At 44.2% G+C, this 19,779-nt stretch overlaps 1 protein-coding gene across 1 annotated transcript in view; it reads left to right on the top strand.

The window, feature by feature from the left end:
- Positions 1-16,715, top strand: part of LOC101074001 (cadherin-1-like) — a 36,071-nt gene extending 19,356 nt beyond the window's left edge. Inside the window, exons 3-17 of the mRNA XM_029834712.1 lie at positions 149-237; positions 6,033-6,167; positions 7,922-8,062; positions 8,421-8,576; positions 8,877-9,021; positions 9,236-9,408; positions 10,600-10,728; positions 10,811-10,996; positions 11,092-11,336; positions 11,774-11,916; positions 11,986-12,077; positions 12,159-12,291; positions 13,246-13,464; positions 15,591-15,715; positions 16,170-16,715. Of these exons, the coding sequence (XP_029690572.1) occupies positions 149-237; positions 6,033-6,167; positions 7,922-8,062; positions 8,421-8,576; positions 8,877-9,021; positions 9,236-9,408; positions 10,600-10,728; positions 10,811-10,996; positions 11,092-11,336; positions 11,774-11,916; positions 11,986-12,077; positions 12,159-12,291; positions 13,246-13,464; positions 15,591-15,715; positions 16,170-16,262 (2,204 nt within the window). The 3' untranslated portion in view covers positions 16,263-16,715. The remainder of the gene's footprint in view (positions 1-148; positions 238-6,032; positions 6,168-7,921; positions 8,063-8,420; positions 8,577-8,876; positions 9,022-9,235; positions 9,409-10,599; positions 10,729-10,810; positions 10,997-11,091; positions 11,337-11,773; positions 11,917-11,985; positions 12,078-12,158; positions 12,292-13,245; positions 13,465-15,590; positions 15,716-16,169) is intronic.
- Positions 16,716-19,779: the final 3,064 nt, after the last annotated feature.

Here is a 19,779-nt window from a genome sequence, read left to right as displayed (position 1 = left end):
ATTGCTCTGCCCCTAACGTATACTCTCTATGTAAGAGAACACCTTTACCTGGATGCTGTGTGTTTACAGAATACTTGCTCGCTGTATCTTTTCTTTATTTTCTATCTTGTCATGTTTGGACAACTGATTTATCCCCATTAAATTACAGTGAACTTTGACGACTGCATCAAGCGGAGACGGTTTACCTTTTGGAGTAGCGACAGTCGTGTCAGGGTACAGACAGACGGCACTCTGACGGTCAGTAACCAGCTTTTAAATATATTTTTATATTAGCCCTTACTGGTTAAAGTGGGGTTTAAAGGTTTGGTTTTATTGGGATCGGAACAAACGGGCATTATTTTGGTTTGTATAAATGACACGTCTGCTCCTTCGTCTAGAGTGTAGATGCTATCAGCAACTTAGCATTTACTGAAAATGAACATTTGGAGACAGTCGGAGGAAACAGAAGCTCTGGTTTCCTCCTGATCTGGCAACAATGCCTCCAGGTCACAATTCTCTTACATTTCACATCTTGTGAGGACATTTTTACTGAGGTTGCCAAGATGGGGCCATACCTAGAGTGGGGTGGCCACACCTAAAGAACCCTAATGAATGGCATGTGATCAAAATGTGTAAACATTGCATTGCCTGGCTACACTATCTATAGTGAACAAACTGATAAGCTCAGTTTGTTAAAATCTGATGTAGAGAAAAATCTTTTTTATCAATGTTTCTCGCCCAATGAAGACATAACCTAAACTTTTTTTTACAATATTACACAAAAGGAGTACGAAGAAATGAAGACTTTCAAGTCCTACCCCTTATTACTACTTCATATAGAAATATAATCAACATTAACAGCTTCAATTATATTATACAAATATATACGGTATTTTCACAACCATAAGGCGCACCGTATTATAGGGCGCACCTTCAATTAACGACCTATTTTAGAACTATTTTCATACACAGGGCGCACCGTGTTATAAGGCACATAGCGTAGAAACTGCGTAGTGCCTGTGGTTTCATGACGCATTCACTAGATCGAGCTGCGCTAAAAGGAATGTCAATAAAACAGTCAGATAAGTCGGTCAAACTTTATTAATAGAATACAAACCGGCGTTCTCACAACTCCATTCACTCCCAAAATGAATAAACAGCTGTTTTATTATTTTTCCCGAGAGACGTAGTGTTTTCGCATAACACAGTTCGTTTAATAACAGCGAGTTATAACAGGCAGTGCAACATTTTTATCACAAGTGGATAGTGGAGTTTAATAAATCTTCGATTTAGTGCAACATTTTTATCACTTAGTACCGTTGCGGTAAATCAAACGTTAGTGCAAACACAATATACGGTAACTCGAACTCTCGAAGTAGTGCAGAGCAATAGCAATAGCAATATAACATTAGCAATATAACAACGTTGTTCAAACGGTAATGTCCATATTCACAGTATGACCAGCCTTGTTAAGTTGTAAACACACAAAAGAAACACGTAAAGCTCACTTTATCAGTTCATTCCTCATCCAGGAATCCCTCGAATTCCTCTTCTTCGGTGTCCGAATTGAACAGTTGTGCTAATACGGCGTCCAACATGGCCGGCTCCGTCTCGTCAAAGTCGTCATCAGGGTCGGTGTCGCTGGTGTTGTCTGGCATTTCAGTGACAACCCCTGCCTTCCTGAAAGCTCGGACCACGGTCGAGACTGATATATCAGCCCAGGCATTTACGATCCACTGTGTCAAATGCTCTTTTTTTAGGTCTATAAATATTTGTATTGCTTTTTTTTGTTTGTTTATTTATACTGGTAGTGATCCACTGATAGTGACGTATGTCGCTCGGCGCTATCTTCCCGTCTTGGTGAACGTGTGTTCACGCTCCCACGCAGTTCGCAGTCTAGCTTCGAATGCCCCGTTGACACCAATATCTAGCGGCTGGAGTTCCTTTGTTAATCCACTTCTTGCTTTGTTTCCTCGGAAGCTCCGTTGAGTTTTCTTTACCTGGCGCAGGTAAGGGGCACCGTCGATTTTTTTTAGAAAATCCTAGGCTTTTAGGTGCGCCTTATAGTTGTGAAAATACGGTACTATAAAAGATATAAACCATCTAAATATATTATACAAATTCTGTTAGGACTTGGTTTTTGTCTATCCCTTGTCCTGTGTATCTTGTTTTTACCCGCCACCATATCGGCGCAGCTGTGGCTGATTTTCTCAGCTACTAGTTAAAGGCTGGTCCCTTCCCCATTCCTGGGCCATTTAGTTGAGAAACCTTGAGGCTCCACTGGCGTCACCCGTTCCTCCTCAGCTCCTTTCCAGACTCATCCTGTGTTGATCCCCTTCTTAGACATCCTCAATGGACTCTGGAGTCAGCTGCTCTTTTGTTTGACCTCCTTTCCCCAGTAAATTGTTGAAGAACCTGCTCCCGGCTCCTCTGTCATCGGCGTAACACATACACTATGAAATATATACAGTGTATTGAATGTACGATATACTAGTATTAATATAATAATATTCAGATCCTACATGAACATCCTTATAAATATACTGTCTCTATCAGTACACATACACACATACATAATATATAACTGTGCATATAAATATTATATATCTACCACATATAAATCTTTATAGCAGATACTAATCAGATGGTAATTTTAATGATTCATTTATTGATATCCCCCATCATATGCCTGGTTGATGCACCTCCTGTTATGGCTGTTCTTGTTCTCACAGCAAAACATCAAAAGGTCCTGACTTTTCTTTAGAGAAGGAGGTTTATGACTCACTAAATAATATTCAATAAGATTCAACAAAAAGTTTGGATTTATTTACATAAATGCAAACCAAATATTCTCCGTGGCTGACTTTCAAAGAAAATGCAAAATTATTATAATTTAGTGGTTGATAAAACCCTCCCGCTCGTCACTCCTTCAACACAAAAAACAGAACAAAAGCTCATCCGGGGGGATCCCCAGGCGTTCCCAGGCCAGTCGAGAGACATAGTCTCTCCAACGTGTCCTGGGTCTTCCCGGGGGCCTCCTACCGGAGGAACATGCCCTGAACACCTCACCAGGGAGGCGCCCAGGGGGCATCCTGACTAGGTGCCCAAGCCACCTCATCTGGCTCCTCTCAACGAGGAGGAGCAGTGGCTCTACTCCGAGCTCCTCCCGGATGGCAGAGTTTCTCACCCTGTCTCTAAGGGAGAGCCCAGCCTTCAATCATCATATCATCATAAATTTAAATAATAATCTGAAGTATCATAAATTAATAGCAATAGACTCCAACACTTCCTCTTTCATTTACTCAGTAATAATGTTGTTTTTTTTAAATCTTTTTTAAACTGATTTGTTTGTGCTTTGCTTAATCTCCATATCCAAATTGGTATGTAAAGTTTTTCAGTGTTTTTCAGGCCTTTTTTAAAAATTTAGGTTCCCCCTTGGATTATAGCTTCCCCCCTCCCTGTGGCCTTGTCCCAGATATGTTTTGGCAGTCAATTATTCCTTGCTTTATACATTACCGCATTAATCCTGTTTTGAATTTGATTAAATCTATCATTTTCAACATGCCTGATTTTATAAAGAGCAGGTTTGATCTCTGTGCCCAGCCTCGTTTTTTTTAATCCTAGTCTGACAGATATGGTAAAAACAGTGAATAATATAGGGTATGCCATGGTATGTGATCCAAAAAGTGTTTTGTTCTCCCCAAAATAGCACGACACTTTGTCACAGCTGCGGGCAATCATGCCCGTGAGCCGCCTCGCCCCGCACACCTGTTGTGCATCAGGACTCTAATGAGCACTCTTCTTAAACCCCGGAGGCACACCTGCTCTCTGCCAGATCGTTATTCGTTCCTGATGACTTTCCAGCGTATTCCTGTTTGCCTGCCTGCTGGGTTCTGACCTTGCCTGTTCCTGACCATTCTGTTTAGCCTGCTCCCCGGTAAACTCTGTCTGCCTTCTGCCCGATCTCGACCTTGCCTGTCCCTGACTATTCTGTTTAGCCTGCTCCCCGGTAAACTCTGTCTGCCTTCTGCCCGATCTCGACCTTGCCTGTCTGTCTGTGTCCGACAATAAAGCGATGTTCGGCCAGACTCGTGTGTCGCATTTGGGTTCTTATCTGGTTCCTAACAACACTTTGCTAGTTTTGAATGTATATGGCTTACATGAGATTTCCAGCTTTGTTTGGACCAGGATCACACCTAGAAATTTTATTTGATCAACATTTTCTATTTTTATGTTGTCAATAATCAATTCTATATTACATCAGGTTGGCTTCTTAGCATATGTTTTGCTTGGATTGAATGATAATTAGTTTCTATCAACCCAAAGTTTTAGCTTGTTTATTTCTGATTTGATCATGGACAGAATCTGCTGAAAATTGTCACCCGAGCAAAAGAATATTGGTACCATCTGCAAATAGAACAAATGTAACTGATACTCTACAGATATTGATACGTTATTGTCCCAATACTAATCCCTATAGCACCCCACAGGGAATGTCCATAAATTCTAAACTATGATCTCCAATTTGCACAAACTGCTGCCTGTCTCTCAAATATCTAGTCGACTCATTCAGCCCCCACCCCCATACCAAATCCTTCAAGTTTTTCTATTACCGGTAATGTGGTATGGTCAACGGTGTCAAATGCTCTTTTTTTTTTTAGGTCTATAAATATTTGTATTGCTTTTTTTTGTTTGTTTATTTATACTGGTAGTGATATCTTATTTTTCTTGAGGTAGTGCAAGAGATTTTGATCTGTCCATTCTGAATCCATGCTGACTGCATGCAGGTTCCATCAGTGTTGTAGCATGAAGATGGTCTCCTATAACTTGTTGTTCTCCTTAACTATAGCCAATATAATCCAGTTTATGAAGTATTGTGCATTGGTAATTGTCCCTGGAACTGAACCTAATCCTTGACCAGTATTTCATCAGTTTCATTCAGTTTGTCTTATGGTTATGTTTGAAGCAACTTAAGGTTTTGAACTAAGTACTGTGATTTTCCCTGGTATCATTACTGGATCACCATCTTTATAGCTGTATTTTGACCTGCTGATCTCCGACCCTGCTGACCCACTCTACTCTTATATCAGCAGCTTATATTATTAATGTATTTCTATGATCTCTGCCTGTTCTCTCCTCTACCTGTCCTCCCCCTTCTCCTCTCTCTCTACCCAGCCCCCCCCCCCCCCCCCCCCCCCCCCCCATCAGCAGGAGGGTCCCCCTACATGAGCCTGGTCCTGCTCAAGGTTTCTTCCTGTTAAAGGGGAGTTTTTCCTTGCCACTGTTGCTTGTTGGGGGTCAGGCCCTGGGATTCTATAAAGCACTTAGAGACGATTTTGATTGTAATAGACGCTATATAAATATTGATGGATGGATGGATTGATTGATTGATTGCACAGTGATTGTCAACACCCTCTGAGCTGCCTTTTAATTTTGATGAGTATAAAAATGGCATAGGCTCTTTTTGGCAGGTGAGATGGCAAAGAAAAAATCTGTGTGATCACAAAGCAAGACTACTCCAGTTCAGTCCTGGAGATCAGGTCATGTTTCTTTTACCAGTAGAAGGGTTCCCATGTCAACCCCCGTTTTTCGTGTCTGGGTACAAAAAAATCAAAATTTTCTGATGAGGCCTATGCAATCTCATTAACAAAAGACAGAACAAGACTATATCAGGTTTTGTCTAAAGTTGAAACACTTGGGAAGGGGAAGTACCTGGTGGGTCTCTGCTCTCCCGAATGATCAATTATGCCACAAATTGTCATTGTTCACAGCTACTTGTGCAAAATATTATTTTCTAAAAATGTACACATGAAAAGTCGAACTCTGTGATTTTTCAGGAGACTGTGATGTTCCTGTTTACCCTGTGTTCATCACTGCACATTCATTTATCGTGTCATGTGTAAACATTCCTTTTGTGAATAAATTCCTTTTGTTAATTAGTGATTTATCTATGCTTTAGAAGCCTACAGGGGTCAGATGGGAAAATATTTGTAACTTATTTAAACAAAAAAGAGGTTGTCCTGTCAACATTCCCCTTTTCTCTTTTCCTCCAGGTAAAGCGACCAATTACGTTGCACGAAGGACACCTGGACTTTCTTATCGATATCTGGGATTCCCAAGGCCACAAACATACCCTCCCTGTCAGGCTGCTGCACCAAAGCCATGAAAGTGAGGTGAACAACAGTGAGGTAAAAAAATAAGTGACCTTTTTCTGCTTTGGTTAAGAAAGACCTAAAGAAGGAGCTTAAAACAAATGGTTTTATTACGCTTGAAAAATCAGTTGGGATGGATGTTTAATGGATATGTGGCCTTATAGGCATATGTAGGCAATATTTGCTGCGTGTTCTTTCAAAATGGTTCATTCTTAATTTAATCAGTCTACAAATCATTTAGCCCAAACTGTTGTGAAGTGTCAATGTGCTTCATTGCAAACTTCAGGTTTGTAGTATTGTTCTTTTTTTAGTAAGCAGTGACTTTGTAGTTCCCTTGAAACATTTCCAGACACAAGGGCTTTTCTTTCAACTGTTTCATTAAAGACTTCTCTCCAACATTGTTACAGTGAAGGAATTCATTCCAAGTTTTAAAATGGTCCACTTAAATCCCTTTTCTTCAAGAAATAATGTTTTTCTCGCCAAATTCCTTACAGGACAAGGTAAAGCACAAAGATGACTGTTTTTAGGATGTACATGACTGTTTCAAAACAAAAGTAATATTTCTAATGTAAAATACTGAAATAAAATGGGCAAATATAAATGAGAATAAAATGACAATGTCAGCAGTTGCAGGCTCCCTTCATGGTGTCCTGCCACAAGCAGGTTTTTACTAAACATAGTTATTGACGTGCTCAAATCCCTGTCTGCTCATCTTAACCACATTATCTCTTTGGGAGTCATGGGGAGGGTCCACAAAAGGTGAAGGCAGGTCCATCCCTGGATGAGTCACCAGTTCATCGCAGGGCTATGAGCATTTGTGGGTTTGGTACTTTGCTCAAGGGTACCCCAGCATTGCTCTGAAGGCGTTCTGGCACCTTCCCCTGTTACCAAAAACCCATCCAAGTTTTGGGGCTCAAACCAAAAACCCTCTGCTTCTCAGGAAAGTTTCCAACACACAGAAATACCGCCACTCTGTGCTCAAATCTTCGGTTGTCAATCAGCGTGGTTTCTTTACCTCGTTGAGTCTCTATTGGCCCGTTAGCAGGGCTGCCGCTCCCTAGACGGAGAGCTCATAGATCGAGTAGGGCCCCTATTACCTTGTGGGTCCCCCAAAATCAAGGTAGATAAAGAACACCATAATTATTTTATGAAACATAACTTGGCTACAACAGATCCACTGTTGTTTATTAAATAGTGTATTACTATCACTCAATTCAGGCAAATTATAATATGCCTAATACAGTATATAAAAAGAGGACCCCTGCTCGTTCTCTGTGACACCTGTTTGAACACCTCTGCTCAATTCTCCCAATAACTGTCATGTTAAATTCAGCAGGAAAATCTTTTGAAACTGAAAAATGCTTCATTTTTAACTTGTTTCTCCTATAGCATTTGATGTAGTGTCTTGAGAATACAGACTCATGTTTGAAAGCCTTTCAGTTCTAACAAGCCCACATACAACACAATCCGTCATTACTAAGTGGCTAAGCAGACAATGACAACATTTGTACTATTTGTATTGACCACGCCCACTCCACATTTCTGACCAATCACACAATGAAGAAAAAAGATCTGCTGTTCTGAAGGTGGCATGGAATAAGCAGTGTGGGATCCCAAACCAGAGCAACAACAAAACAATGTAATTTTGTTCTTGCAGCTGTGGAAGCGAGAAGAAACTTCTCTCTTATTGCAGAGTGTGTAATAACCTTACAGCATGTGTTGGTCTAGTCATGAAGGCTTACTTATCCACAGTTATCCCTCTGACCATATTATTAAATATCCTTGCCCAGGGTGCAATGGAAGCCCCGGTGCCTGTCCTGTATTTCCAGAGGTCTGGTGGAGGTCTAAGGAGGAGAAAGAGAGACTGGGTGATTCCTGAAATCAATGTTGCTGAGAATCACAAAGGACCCTACCCACTTAAAATCTCTCAGGTAAGACCCTTTGAAATGGATTTGTGGGTTGAGTTTGTCTCCATTATGTTCCAGTTATGGTGGAATCAGACTTTTGAAAAAGTATTGAAATGTACTTGAATCATGTACCAATGTACCCATCATTAATTTGAAGCTCAAATGAATGATTGGTGCCTCTGGGCATGAAGGGTGTGGATGTAACATAAGAGAGGTTAAACTTGAGCAAAAATGTTTGATGTTTGTTGGTAGAAACACCTGAACACATCAGTTCTAATCGCCCCCATTCAGATTACTTCTGCCACCAGGGGCTGAACGTGACTCTGACTACAGACAGAAAAGTGCAGTTTGAACATTCTGAGTTGTCACTGCTGTTGCCCAGATCCGTTCAAACCAAGACAAACTTAAGAAGATTTTCTACAGCATCACTGGTCCAGGAGCTGATCAGCCTCCGACAAACCTGTTCACCGTGGACAGAGACTCAGGATCTCTGTTTGTCACACAACAGCTGGACCGAGAGGAACAAGCCAAGTACACGGTAGGCCTCATGCTAGAGACACAAGCAATACAAACTGATGCATTTACATAGGATGGAATTAGGATTTTTATTTAGGAATTAGAATATGCAACTCTAGATTTAAGAAGTAGGAGGGTGCTGGTAGGGCTCGTCTTGGGTCCATCGGGCAGGTGGTTCAGTGAGGTAAAAAAACTGCGAACATTCCCAGACTGTCTGGGCCCTTTAGAAGTTCAGAGATGTTACGTCGTCAGCATTATAAAACTGTCAGTAGATGGTATAAACACCTTTTTAATTACTTTAAATGTTTGTGTTTTTTTGCAGTTTAAGGCCTATGCTGTGGCCAAAGGCTCTGGAGCTGCTGAGGAGCCGATGGATATCGTCGCCTACGTCATTGACCAGAATGACAACAAACCTATTTTTGTCCAAGACATCTTCCTGGGAGAAGTTGCTGAAACTTCACCAAAAAGTACCGTTTGTTAATCTACATTAAGCTCTTGGATATATATTTGGCTAAATACTAAGACCACGTGGTCCTGAATGTGATGGAATAGACGAGTCGCACATTGTAGTAACCAGATGTGTAAAAGAACTTGCTTTTACTACTTTTTAAATATTCCACTGATGTGCTGCAGATGTTTTTGAAGACTGAACTTGCTTCCATTTCTGAATTGTTTTTCCAGATTTTGATGTGATTCAGGTTGTGGCTAAAGATCTGGATGAAGAAAACAGCTACAATTCTGATCTCCGCTATAGGATCTTAAGCCAGGAGCCAAAGTTGCCCAGTAACAACCTGTTTGTCATCAACCCAGTGACCGGCTTCATCCGAGTCAATGCAGGTGGACTAGACAGGGAGGTGAGGACTCATCATACTTTAAATGTCTTTGTGTCCTGCAGGGACCGTTGTTTCAAACTAAGTCCAATGTTTTACATTTAAAACTGTCGATTAAAGAAGGTGATGTAATTAATCATTTCTTCACCTTACTTTCTGGCTGTCTCACGACTCCCGATGTCCGTCCTTTAATTTGGGTTGACAGGAAAACTGAGGAGGTGGTGGAGGGGCGGCTTGATAAGACATTATCAATGTTTACACATGTTCCTCCCTGGGCTGCTGCAGCCTGAGGTCGTAGTGTCCCAGTCACAGACTGCAGGCATGGCTGCTCCACTGTCTCATCTCCAATGACTTCAAACATGCCCTGCACTCATCCATCCAGTCACAGTAAAACTGTGGACTTCCTGGATGACAACAGTTCTGCATCCATTTCACTCCCCTCTCCCTTCTTAACTATAAAGACCACAACCTGGCCCAACTTCTTCCAGACCTTGATCGATGCACCACTTGAGAAGGTGGTCTGCTATCGCGAGGCTCAGGGATGGTTTTGAGGTTAAAGCCCAAAGCACTTTGTGGCCCTCACAGAGAGGACATGAAGAAGGTGGCTTCCACAGTACTGTGAGAACATCATCAGACCCTGTATCTTTTTCACTTTAATGTCATGTTGTGCATCAATGGGTGCACTTAAACACTTTGCCTCAACAGACTTTGCTGTCCACCTCGGCGGTGTCATTATATTATAAGCCAGTCACTCTGTTTTATTAACAAATGGATGAATCCACTCATGAATCGCATAGAAAATAGTTTTCATCAGAGACCAGTGGTCAGATATTATATTATTTACTTATTCATTCATTTTCCATGGCAGCTGAGTGTCTGTCTTCCCTGACCACACCCTGGTAAAAGCCCCTCATGATGAAGCTTTAAAAGGTTGCTGGTTGTGCTGTGTGTTGGGATGGGTCAGCACGGAGCGAGACTGATCAGGACAGCTGGCCAACATCTCTCACCTCCTGTTGTTCAGCACCATAACCTTCATTTGCCCGTAGCAAACCAACTAATGATCATAATGTTTAAAAGAAATCGAAGCAAATGTTGGCTGTGATTCAGCTTTTTAAGGCCGTTTGTGGAGACTTGTGTAAATATCGTCTGCACTTGAAAGAAAGGTTATTAAAATACAGTTATTGTGTTCAAGCCTTGCTGTCTTTCCTGTCACAGAAATACCCAAAGTACACTCTGGAGGTTCAAGCGGCTGATATGGGGGGGAATGGGTTGACTGGAGTAGCAAAAGTAATCCTTACTGTCACCGATAGCAACGACAATGCTCCAGCCTTCACTCAGTCCTCCGTGAGTGCCTCTACAACGGTCACCTCAACCTGTTAAACCTGACTATCATTACACTTTAATCATATTGCTCTTAATTTTCCAGTATCAGGCATTGGTTGCAGAAAATAAAGCTGATGTCCAAATCATGAAAATGATGGTGACAGATGGAGATGAACCGCATTCTCCGGCCTGGAATGCCAAGTTCAAGATTATCAGTGGTGATCCTGAGGGGCTTTTCTCAGTAAAAACAGGACCCAACAAACAAGAAGGAATTCTTTCCACTGCCAAGGTAAATTTGTCTAATAATTAACTTGGGACATTCACGTCATGGTTGAGGACCGTGAGACCAATTGTTGCTGCTCTGTTTGTCCTCTTCCTGCCAAGGGTCTTGACTTTGAGAAGAACAACAAGCACACATTGTTGGTTGCAGTGGAGAATGAAGTTCCCTTTGCATTACCACTGCCTACTGCCACCGCCACCGTTGTGGTGAAGGTGGAGGATGTTAATGAAGCTCCCATCTTCGATCCACTGGAGAAGCTTGTGTCAAAACGAGAAGATCTTGCTGTTGACAGTGATGTGGTGCAGTACACTGCATCAGATCCAGACACGGCATGCAATCAAAACGTCACGTAAGATTGAGCATCTATCTGTGGCGTTACATCATGATGATGACATTTTAATGGAAAGTGGACATTTTCAGTCCTTAAATTAAAGGATTACTCGTGGCAAACGTTTCCATTCTAAAGAAACTGGGACGAGAGTTCTTGAGGGCTGAAGATTCGTGTTAGTACAGCTACATGAGTACAAGGAAGTTTCTTCTCATTTCCTGTAGTTGGTTAAAAACTCTTCAGAAATGTAGGTCTTACTGGCAGTGATGTCATTAGCAGTCTCTAGAACCTTTAAGCCCTCAGACTCCATCATGCCAAGGAATGATTGAAAACCAGCATAGACCAATGATTCTGCTGTGATGACATTTGAATTCTAATAATTTTGTTACGTTTAGTCAATGTATAGAATTCCATGATTAACATTGACATAATTATTTCTGTGATTGTCTGATTTCCAGGTACAGAATCATCAGGGACCCTGCTGGTTGGCTTGAGGTGGACAAAACTACAGGTCTGATTAAGGTGAAGAATGCCATGGACAGAGAGTCGACCTTTGTCAAAGACGATAAATACACCGCCCTCATCGGTGCTTACGATAATGGTAGGTAACTATGTGCTGTTATTTATATACAGCCTTAATTGTACTAATACATTCCTGTCACCATATCAGATGAAGTCCCAGCCACAGGAACCGGTACTCTTGTCATCCAGTTGGAAGATGTCAATGACAATGCCCCCATCATTGAAGAACGTACAATCAGAGTGCGTCTTTCACAGATATTTGGGACTTTTGGTTCTTTTTCTAAACAAATGTTCCTGTAAATGTTACTCTGCTTTTCCCAGGTGTGTAATAAAGAATCTACTCCTCACCTGCTGTCAGTAACTGACAAGGATGGACCAGGATATGGATCTCCATACAGTGTGTCCTTACAGGGCACATCCAAGAGCAAATGGACCGCTAGGATGAATGACTTAAGTACGTAATATAGTGACAATGGTGTCCATCTCGTCTTGTCTTCCCTTCCCTCTCCCCAGACACTTCCTCCAGCTCTTCCAGGAGTATTCCGAGGTGCTCCCAGGCCAGCTGAGGGGCTTAGTCTCTCCAACCTGTCCTGAGTTTACCTCGGAGCCTCCTCCTGGTGGGACATGCCTGGAAGACCTCCCTAGGGAGGCGAATGAAACAGATGCCTGAGCTCGCTTAGTTGACTTCTCTCTACACGAAGGAGCAGCAGCTCTATTCCAAACTCCTCCCTCGTGACTGAGCTTCTTAGCCTATCTCTAAGGGAGCACCCAGTCCACAGATGAAAATAGGAGCATAGACTGACTGGTAAAGCGAGAGCTTCACCTTTCGACTAAGCTCTCTCTTTACGGTCCCGTACACCGACCACATAACTGGAGACATCGAGATACTTGAACTCTCCATGTCAGGCAGGCCCTCTTCATCACTCCAAGATACTCCCACAACATCCAGAGTCTTGAGGTACTCAGGGCGGTTCTCATCCACCGTGGTGCCTTGCCACCGAGAAGCTTTCTAACTACCTCTCTAAATTTGGCTTGGGTGATATTGGATTCCACCTCAGACTCTCCAGCCTCTGCTTCCTCAATAGAAGGCATGTCGGTGGGATTGAGGAACTCCTCGAAGTATTCCTTCCACCAACCGCTAATATTCCCATATGAGGCAGAAGCTCCCCACCTGCACTGTAAAAAGTGCTGGCAGACCACTGCTTCCCCCCATAATCTGGTCCATCACCTCAAACCTATTTTACATGTGAGACCCTACTGGGGGCATAAGAGCCTCAAAAAACGTAGCACCCAGGGCCATAGGTCCACACAGTCCTCTCCACAGCAGTGAGGTGGTGGTTCAAGAACAGGTTTCTGTGCACATCTTGTCAAAATAGAAGATAATAATAATGTGTTTTCTTTCTTGTAGAAACGGGCATTATTTTGAATTTGGCTACGGAGTTGGACAGCGGCCAATACACTGTTGTTCTGAGCGTTTCAGACAGACAGGGCCTGGAGCAGGACAGCACGGTCCAGGCCACCGTGTGTGACTGTACTGGAGCTGAGGTGCAGTGTATATACTGTGTAGCCACTGGCACTGACCTCCACCTCATCCTTAGAATTCTGGGAGGATTCTTGTTGTTACTCAGTAAGTGCAATGTTTCAATGACATCTGAAAACAAACCATCTTTGAAAACGTACTTTAAAATCAGTCAACACATTTATAGACTTACGAAAAAATATAGGAATATTGAACTGATATTATTGTATTTGAAAAATATAGATCCTAAAGAGAAAAGGAGGAGTAGCATAAATCTATCACTCCAATTTATGAATTAACCCTAAACCCAAACTTGACTACAGTTCATTTGAAAGCCTGACCCCTTGCATCACCCATCTGAACTGGAGGACAGAAAAGCCCCTTTTGTTTGTTGCATATGGGCCCCCTGCTGGGCCACATTCAGGGTTCTTTGACCTCCTATCTGACTTGGTCCTCAGAGCAGACAAAGTCATTATTATTGGAGACTTTAACATCCATGTAGACATTATAAATGACAGCTTTAGAAATGGCTTCATTTCATTACTTGAGTCAGTTGGTTTCCTTCAACAGATAAACCAACCAACTCATAGCTTTAACCACACCCTTGGTCTAGTTCCAACTTGATCTAGATCACTACCCTGTCGCGAGCTGTGGCTGCAAGGTCGCTGGTGCTGGTCGTGGCAGTAATCCCCGTACCCGATGGTGGACACCAGAGGTGAGGCTGAAGAAAGAGGCCTTACAGGTCATGGCTGGTCTGTGGGTCTCCGAAAGCAGCTAACTTGTACAGATTGGCTAAGCGAGTTGCGGTCGCGACAGTCGCGGAGGCAAAAACTCGGGCATGGGAGGAATTCGGTGAGGCTATGGAGGAAGACTTTTGGTCGGCTCCAAGAAGATTCTGGCAAACTGTCCAGCACCTTAGGGGCGGCAGGCGGCAACTCGCCCACACCGTGTTAGGTGTGCGTGGGGAGCTGCTGACGTCTCCTGGAGCAATTATCTGGCGGTAAAAGGAATACTTCCAGGAGCTCCTCAATCCTACCAACACGTAACCTCAAGGAGGAACAGAGTTGGAAGACCAGGAGCTGGACCATCCAATCTCTGGAGCGGAAGTTGCCGAGGTAGTGAAACAGCTGACTGGCGGCGGAGCTCCGGGAGTGGATGAGATCCGCCCGGGGTATCTTAAGGCTCTGAACGTTGTAGGGCTGTCCTGGTTGACACGCCTCTGCAACATTGCGTGGACATTGGGGGCAGTGCCCTTGGACTGGCAGACCGGGGTGGTGGTCCCTATTTTTAAGAGTGGGGACCAGAGGGTGTGTCCCAACTATAGAGGGATCACACTCCTCAGCCTCCCTGGGAACGTCTATGCCAGGGTGCTGGAAAAGAGGATTAGACTGATAGTCGAACCTCTGATTGAGGAGGAACAATGTGGGTTTTGCCCCAGTCGTGGAACCACGGACCAGCTCTTTACCCTTGCTGGGGCTCTTGAGGGGAGTTGGGAGTTTGCCCAACCAGTCCACATGTGCTTTGTGGACTTGGAAAAGGCTTATGACTGGGTCCCCAGGAGCATCCTGTGGGGGGTGCTCCGGGAGTATGGGATGGACGGTCCCTTGATAAGGGCTGTCCAGTCCCTGTACCAAAGGAGCAGGAGCTTGGTCCGGATAGCCGGTTGTAAGTCGGACTCGTTCCCTTTGTCACCGGTTCTGTTCGTAACTTTTATGGACAGAATTTCTAGACGCAGCCGGGGAGTAGAGGGTAGTTCTTCTGGCGCCATCGAACAGGGACCTCCAACAAATGCTGGGACGGTTTGCGACTGAATGTGAAGCGGCAGGGATGCAGATCAGCACCTCCAAGTCAGAGGCCATGGTCCTCGCTTGGAAAAAGGTAGAGTGCCTTCTCCGGGTTGGGGAGGAGGTCCTGCCCCAGGTGGAGGAGTTTAATTATCTCGGGATCTTGTTCACGAGTGAGGGTAGGATGGAACGTGAGATCGCCAGGCGGATCGGAGCGGCATCAGCAGTGATGCAGGCACTTAACTGATTCATTGTGGTGAAGAAGGAGCTGAGCCGGAAGGCAAAGCTTGATTTACCGGTTGATCTACGTCCCAATCCTCCTGTTTTTGTGCTCTGTGCCTCTCCTCTCCTCTCCTCTCCTCTCCTCTCCTCTCCTCTCCTCTCCTCTCCTCTCCTCTCCTCTCCTCTCCCACTTGAATAATGGTTTGTATTTGGTGCTTCTGTGTTCAGTGCTTGTGTTCCTGCTTCTGCTGATTGAAAGACGAGGAGTCAAGAAGGAGCCTGTGATGCGGGACACTGCTGTCAGTCACAATGTCGTTTACTATAATGAAGAGGGAGGTGGTGGAGATGATCAGGTACAGGCTGTTTACTGGTGTTTCAGATACAAAACTTGCTGAATGTGGGCACTTGATGAACACAATAAAACATATCAGTGATTTAATGTCCAGGGTTTTGTAGCAGCACCCATGATGGTCACGGACGCTTGAACCAAAGCTTTAAATCATCAGTCGTCTGTTTGACAAAACTTTGAAATTCTTCAACGTGTATCTGCACATTTGGGTTTTTTCATGTCAAGAGCGGTTTGGCAACAAGAGTCCACGTTTCAGTTTAAGAATATCTGCGGATTGAAATTATAAAAAGAAAAACGACAATATCTCCAACACTATTTTTGAATATTGACACATACTACTCACAATGTTGGCCGCAAAGTTCTCAAGTCATGATGACGTTTAAAGTTCTTGGGTCAAACAATTGAGCTTTTTTTTTGTTTTTGCACATTTGAGCCCTTTTTCTGTGACTTCCCACCAGGATTATGATCTGGGGGTTCTCCATCATGGTCTGGACAACCGGCCGGAGGTGTTCCACAATGATGTGGTGCCAAATGTCATGCCTGCTCCATAGTACCAGCCTCGCCCCGCCATGTAAACGTCTCCAAAAGCATGTGCGCTACATCAATATGCAAGTGATGAGAATGTACAGCTATCGCTCTTACATTTATTTTCTGGGTTTTCTTTTTACTTGGGAGTCAAATTAGCTTAATTGTTAGTCTTATTAATCAACTGTTTAGCTCTGCTCCTTTTTATGACCTTGAATGATTTCAAATCAGTGCAGATGTTGCTCCGTTTACTGGACGCACATGCTGGCAGTTCCACTGGAGATGTTTAATACAGCCCTTCTGTCGTAATTACAGAATCTTTTAGGTTTTTGTTTTATCTTGTTTTTCTGCAACCTGTATTTTTGTTTATGCATTTCTAAAGTGCACAGAAAGAATTTAAAGTATCCAGGAGAAATTCCCTGTTTCCAGTTGATGTCAGCGTGATCGACTATCAATAAATACTTTACTGGCATTTTTAATGATTGTATGACCGAAAGAACAAGATCCCGGGTACAAGCGGCTGAAATGAGCTTCCTCCGTAGGGTGGCTGGGCTCTCCCTTAGAGATAGGGTGAGAAGCTCTGCCATCCGGGAGGAGCTCGGAGTAGAGTCGCTGCTCCTCCGCGTTGAGAGGAGCCAGATGGGGTGGCTTGGGCATCTAGTCAGGATGCCCCCTGGACGCCTCCCTGGTGAGGTGTTCAGGGCATGTCCCTCCGGTAAGAGACCCCCGGGGAGACCCAGGACACGTTGGAGAGACTATGTCTCTCGACTGGCCTGGGAACGCCTGGGGATCCCTCCGGATGAGCTAGAGGAAGTAGCTGGGGAGAGGGAAGTCTGGGATTCTCTCCTTAGGCTGCTGCCCCCGCGACCCGACCCCGGATAAGCGGCAGAGAATGGATGGATGGATGGATGGATGATCAAATGCATTATTCCAAGTTTGAATGTTTACATTTTAATCCTTCTTGTTACGTTTAACCCTTTTGAGGGGGGTTAACGTAGAGACTAACAAGCCACCAGGGAAGGACCAAAACAGTTTATCAAGATTGTGCTTTATTTCTTAACACACGTGCATACATCAAGAGTGGAGGGAGAGGTGGAACAAACGGGTCTGTGCCAAAACAAAAGTCAAAAAACAGGGCATCTTAAAACATCAAAAACACAATGGTGGCCACAGCTCATAACCTAGTGTAACTAACAATCAAAACCTACGTGCAGCAATGTACAATGTGGACGGGTACCCCGTCCTTACCTCGTCCCACCTGCCCTCCACAAACTCTCCCTGTCCAACACTGAGCGAGAGAGCAAGCCCTCATGAAATTAGGGGGGAGAGCCTTTAAAGCGGGACTCCGCTGGTGATTGGTCAGATAGACACAGGGGAGCCAATCCCAAGACACCCCCGGAGTCCACAGGTGGTGTCTATCTTCCTCGTCACCAGCACTGCCTTTCGGTGTTCCACCAGTTCTCAGCCTCTGGATGGCGCCACTCTGGGAGGTCACCAGCAACAAAGAACACAAAAAGAAACACCAACAACTCCCCTGACACGTAACACTTCTATTTTAAATTTAGAGTTTTTTTTCTATCAGTAATGGAGTTCTTTTCAAATCAAATCAGCACTTGTGAAAAAGAGGGAATCAACAAAGGTTTATTAGCATTGAGCACTTTATTAGTTACCGGCATCAAATAGTAATTACAATATAATTACTAAATATGTAGTGTTGCATCATTCTCCCTAACATTAGCAACATAACTAAAGTGATGACTCACAGGGATCATCAATAAATTAGATGATATGTTGGTTCATTTCATGAATTCTTTCGCAAAATGTTAAACTTGTGCAAAAATCTTTTGACTGATATATTCAAGTGTGAAATGTGAATATGATTGCAGATGGTAAAACGCCATGACAACGGGATCAACAAGTTCCTCTAAATATTCCTTCCACCATCTGACTATGTGCCCAGTTGAGGTCAGATGGTCCCCACCCATACTACAGAGTGTTGGCAGCGCCCTGCTTCCCTCTCCTAAGGCGCCAGACGGTTTGCCCTAATCTTATCGAGGCTGACTGATAGTCTTTCTCCATGGCTTCCCCTGACTCCCAAACTCGAGTTTTTGCCTCCCAGGTCAGCCCTCGCTGCAGCCTGCTTGTCCTGCCGGTACCTGTCTAATGTTTGGGAAGTTCTATGGGCCAACATGTCCCGATAGAACTCTTCCTTCAGCTTGACGGCATCCCTTACTTCCAGCATCCACCACTGGATTTGGGGCCTGTTGCCACGACTGGCACCAGAGACCTTGCATCAAGAGCTACAACCTGTGTCAGTAAAGGATGCAGAGAACATGGTCCGACTCAATGTCCCCAGTCTCCCTCGGGATCTTGGTGAAGCTCTTCCTGACGTGGAAATTGAGAACCTCCCTGGCAGAGGGCTCAGCCAGACGTTCCCAACAGACCCTCACAATAGGTTTGTGTCTGCCAGGCCTGCCACGCCTTCTCCCCTGTACCTTCCACTGAGGAAGGAGAGGCTGGGGACTCTGAGGAGGACTCTGCCGTCACCCAAGCCAAAGGCACCGAGGTAATTATCAAGGTTCTCGGTGGCAGGGCTTCGGGGGTGGATGATATCCTCCCTGAGTACGTCGAGTCTCTGGATTTTGTAGGCCTGTCCTGGCTGACATGCCTCTGCAACATCATGTGGCAGTCATGAACAGTGCCATTGGAGGGGGTGTTCCAACCACAGTGGTATCACACTCAGCCTCCCTGGGAAGGTGTACACCAGGATACTGGAGACGAGGATTCGGCCAATCGTCGAACCCTGGATTCAGAAGGAATAATGTGGATTTTTTCCCAGCCAATTTTTACCCTCTGCAGGTGTCTGGAAAAGGCATTCAACTGTGTCCCATTGGGTATTCTGTGAGGAGTGCTCTATGAGTACGTGGTCTGAGGCCCTCTGTTAAGGGCAGTCTGGTTTTTGTACCACTGGAGTAGGAGCTTGGTTTGAATTGGCCATCAGCAGGAGGGTCTCTCAACATAAGCCTGGTCCTGCTCAAGGTTTCCTCCTGTTAAAGGGGAGTTTTTCCTTGCCACTGTTGCTTGTTGGGGGTCAGGCCCTGGGATTCTGTAAAACGCCTAGAAACAATTTTGATTGTAACAGACACTCTATAAATAAAATTTGATTGATTTACTGATTGATTGAATTGCCGGCAGCAAGTCAGACCAGTTAAATTCTGCCTCAGGTAGAGGAGTTCAGGTATCTCGGGGTCTTGTTCATGTGTGAGGGAAGGATGGAGCCTGATATTGGTAAACAGATTGGTGCAGCTTCTGCAGTTATGCAGTTGGTGTAACGGACCATCACGGTGAAGAGAGAACCTTTGGGCGAAGCTCTCAGTTTACCAGACAGTCGACAATCCTACTCTCAATTATGGTCATAAACCTGAGGTAATGACTCAAAGAAAAAGATCTTGGAAAAAAGCGGCCAAATTGAGTTTCTCCTGCAGGGTGGCTGGGTGCTCCCTTGAAGATAGGGTGAGGCGCTTAGTCACTCAGGAGCAGACA

This window comes from Takifugu rubripes, chromosome 4 (assembly GCF_901000725.2).
Source record: "Takifugu rubripes chromosome 4, fTakRub1.2, whole genome shotgun sequence".
NCBI classification, from domain to species: domain Eukaryota; kingdom Metazoa; phylum Chordata; class Actinopteri; order Tetraodontiformes; family Tetraodontidae; genus Takifugu; species Takifugu rubripes.
Note: the sequence above shows the minus strand (reverse complement) of the source record. Positions and strands in the feature narration are given on the sequence as shown.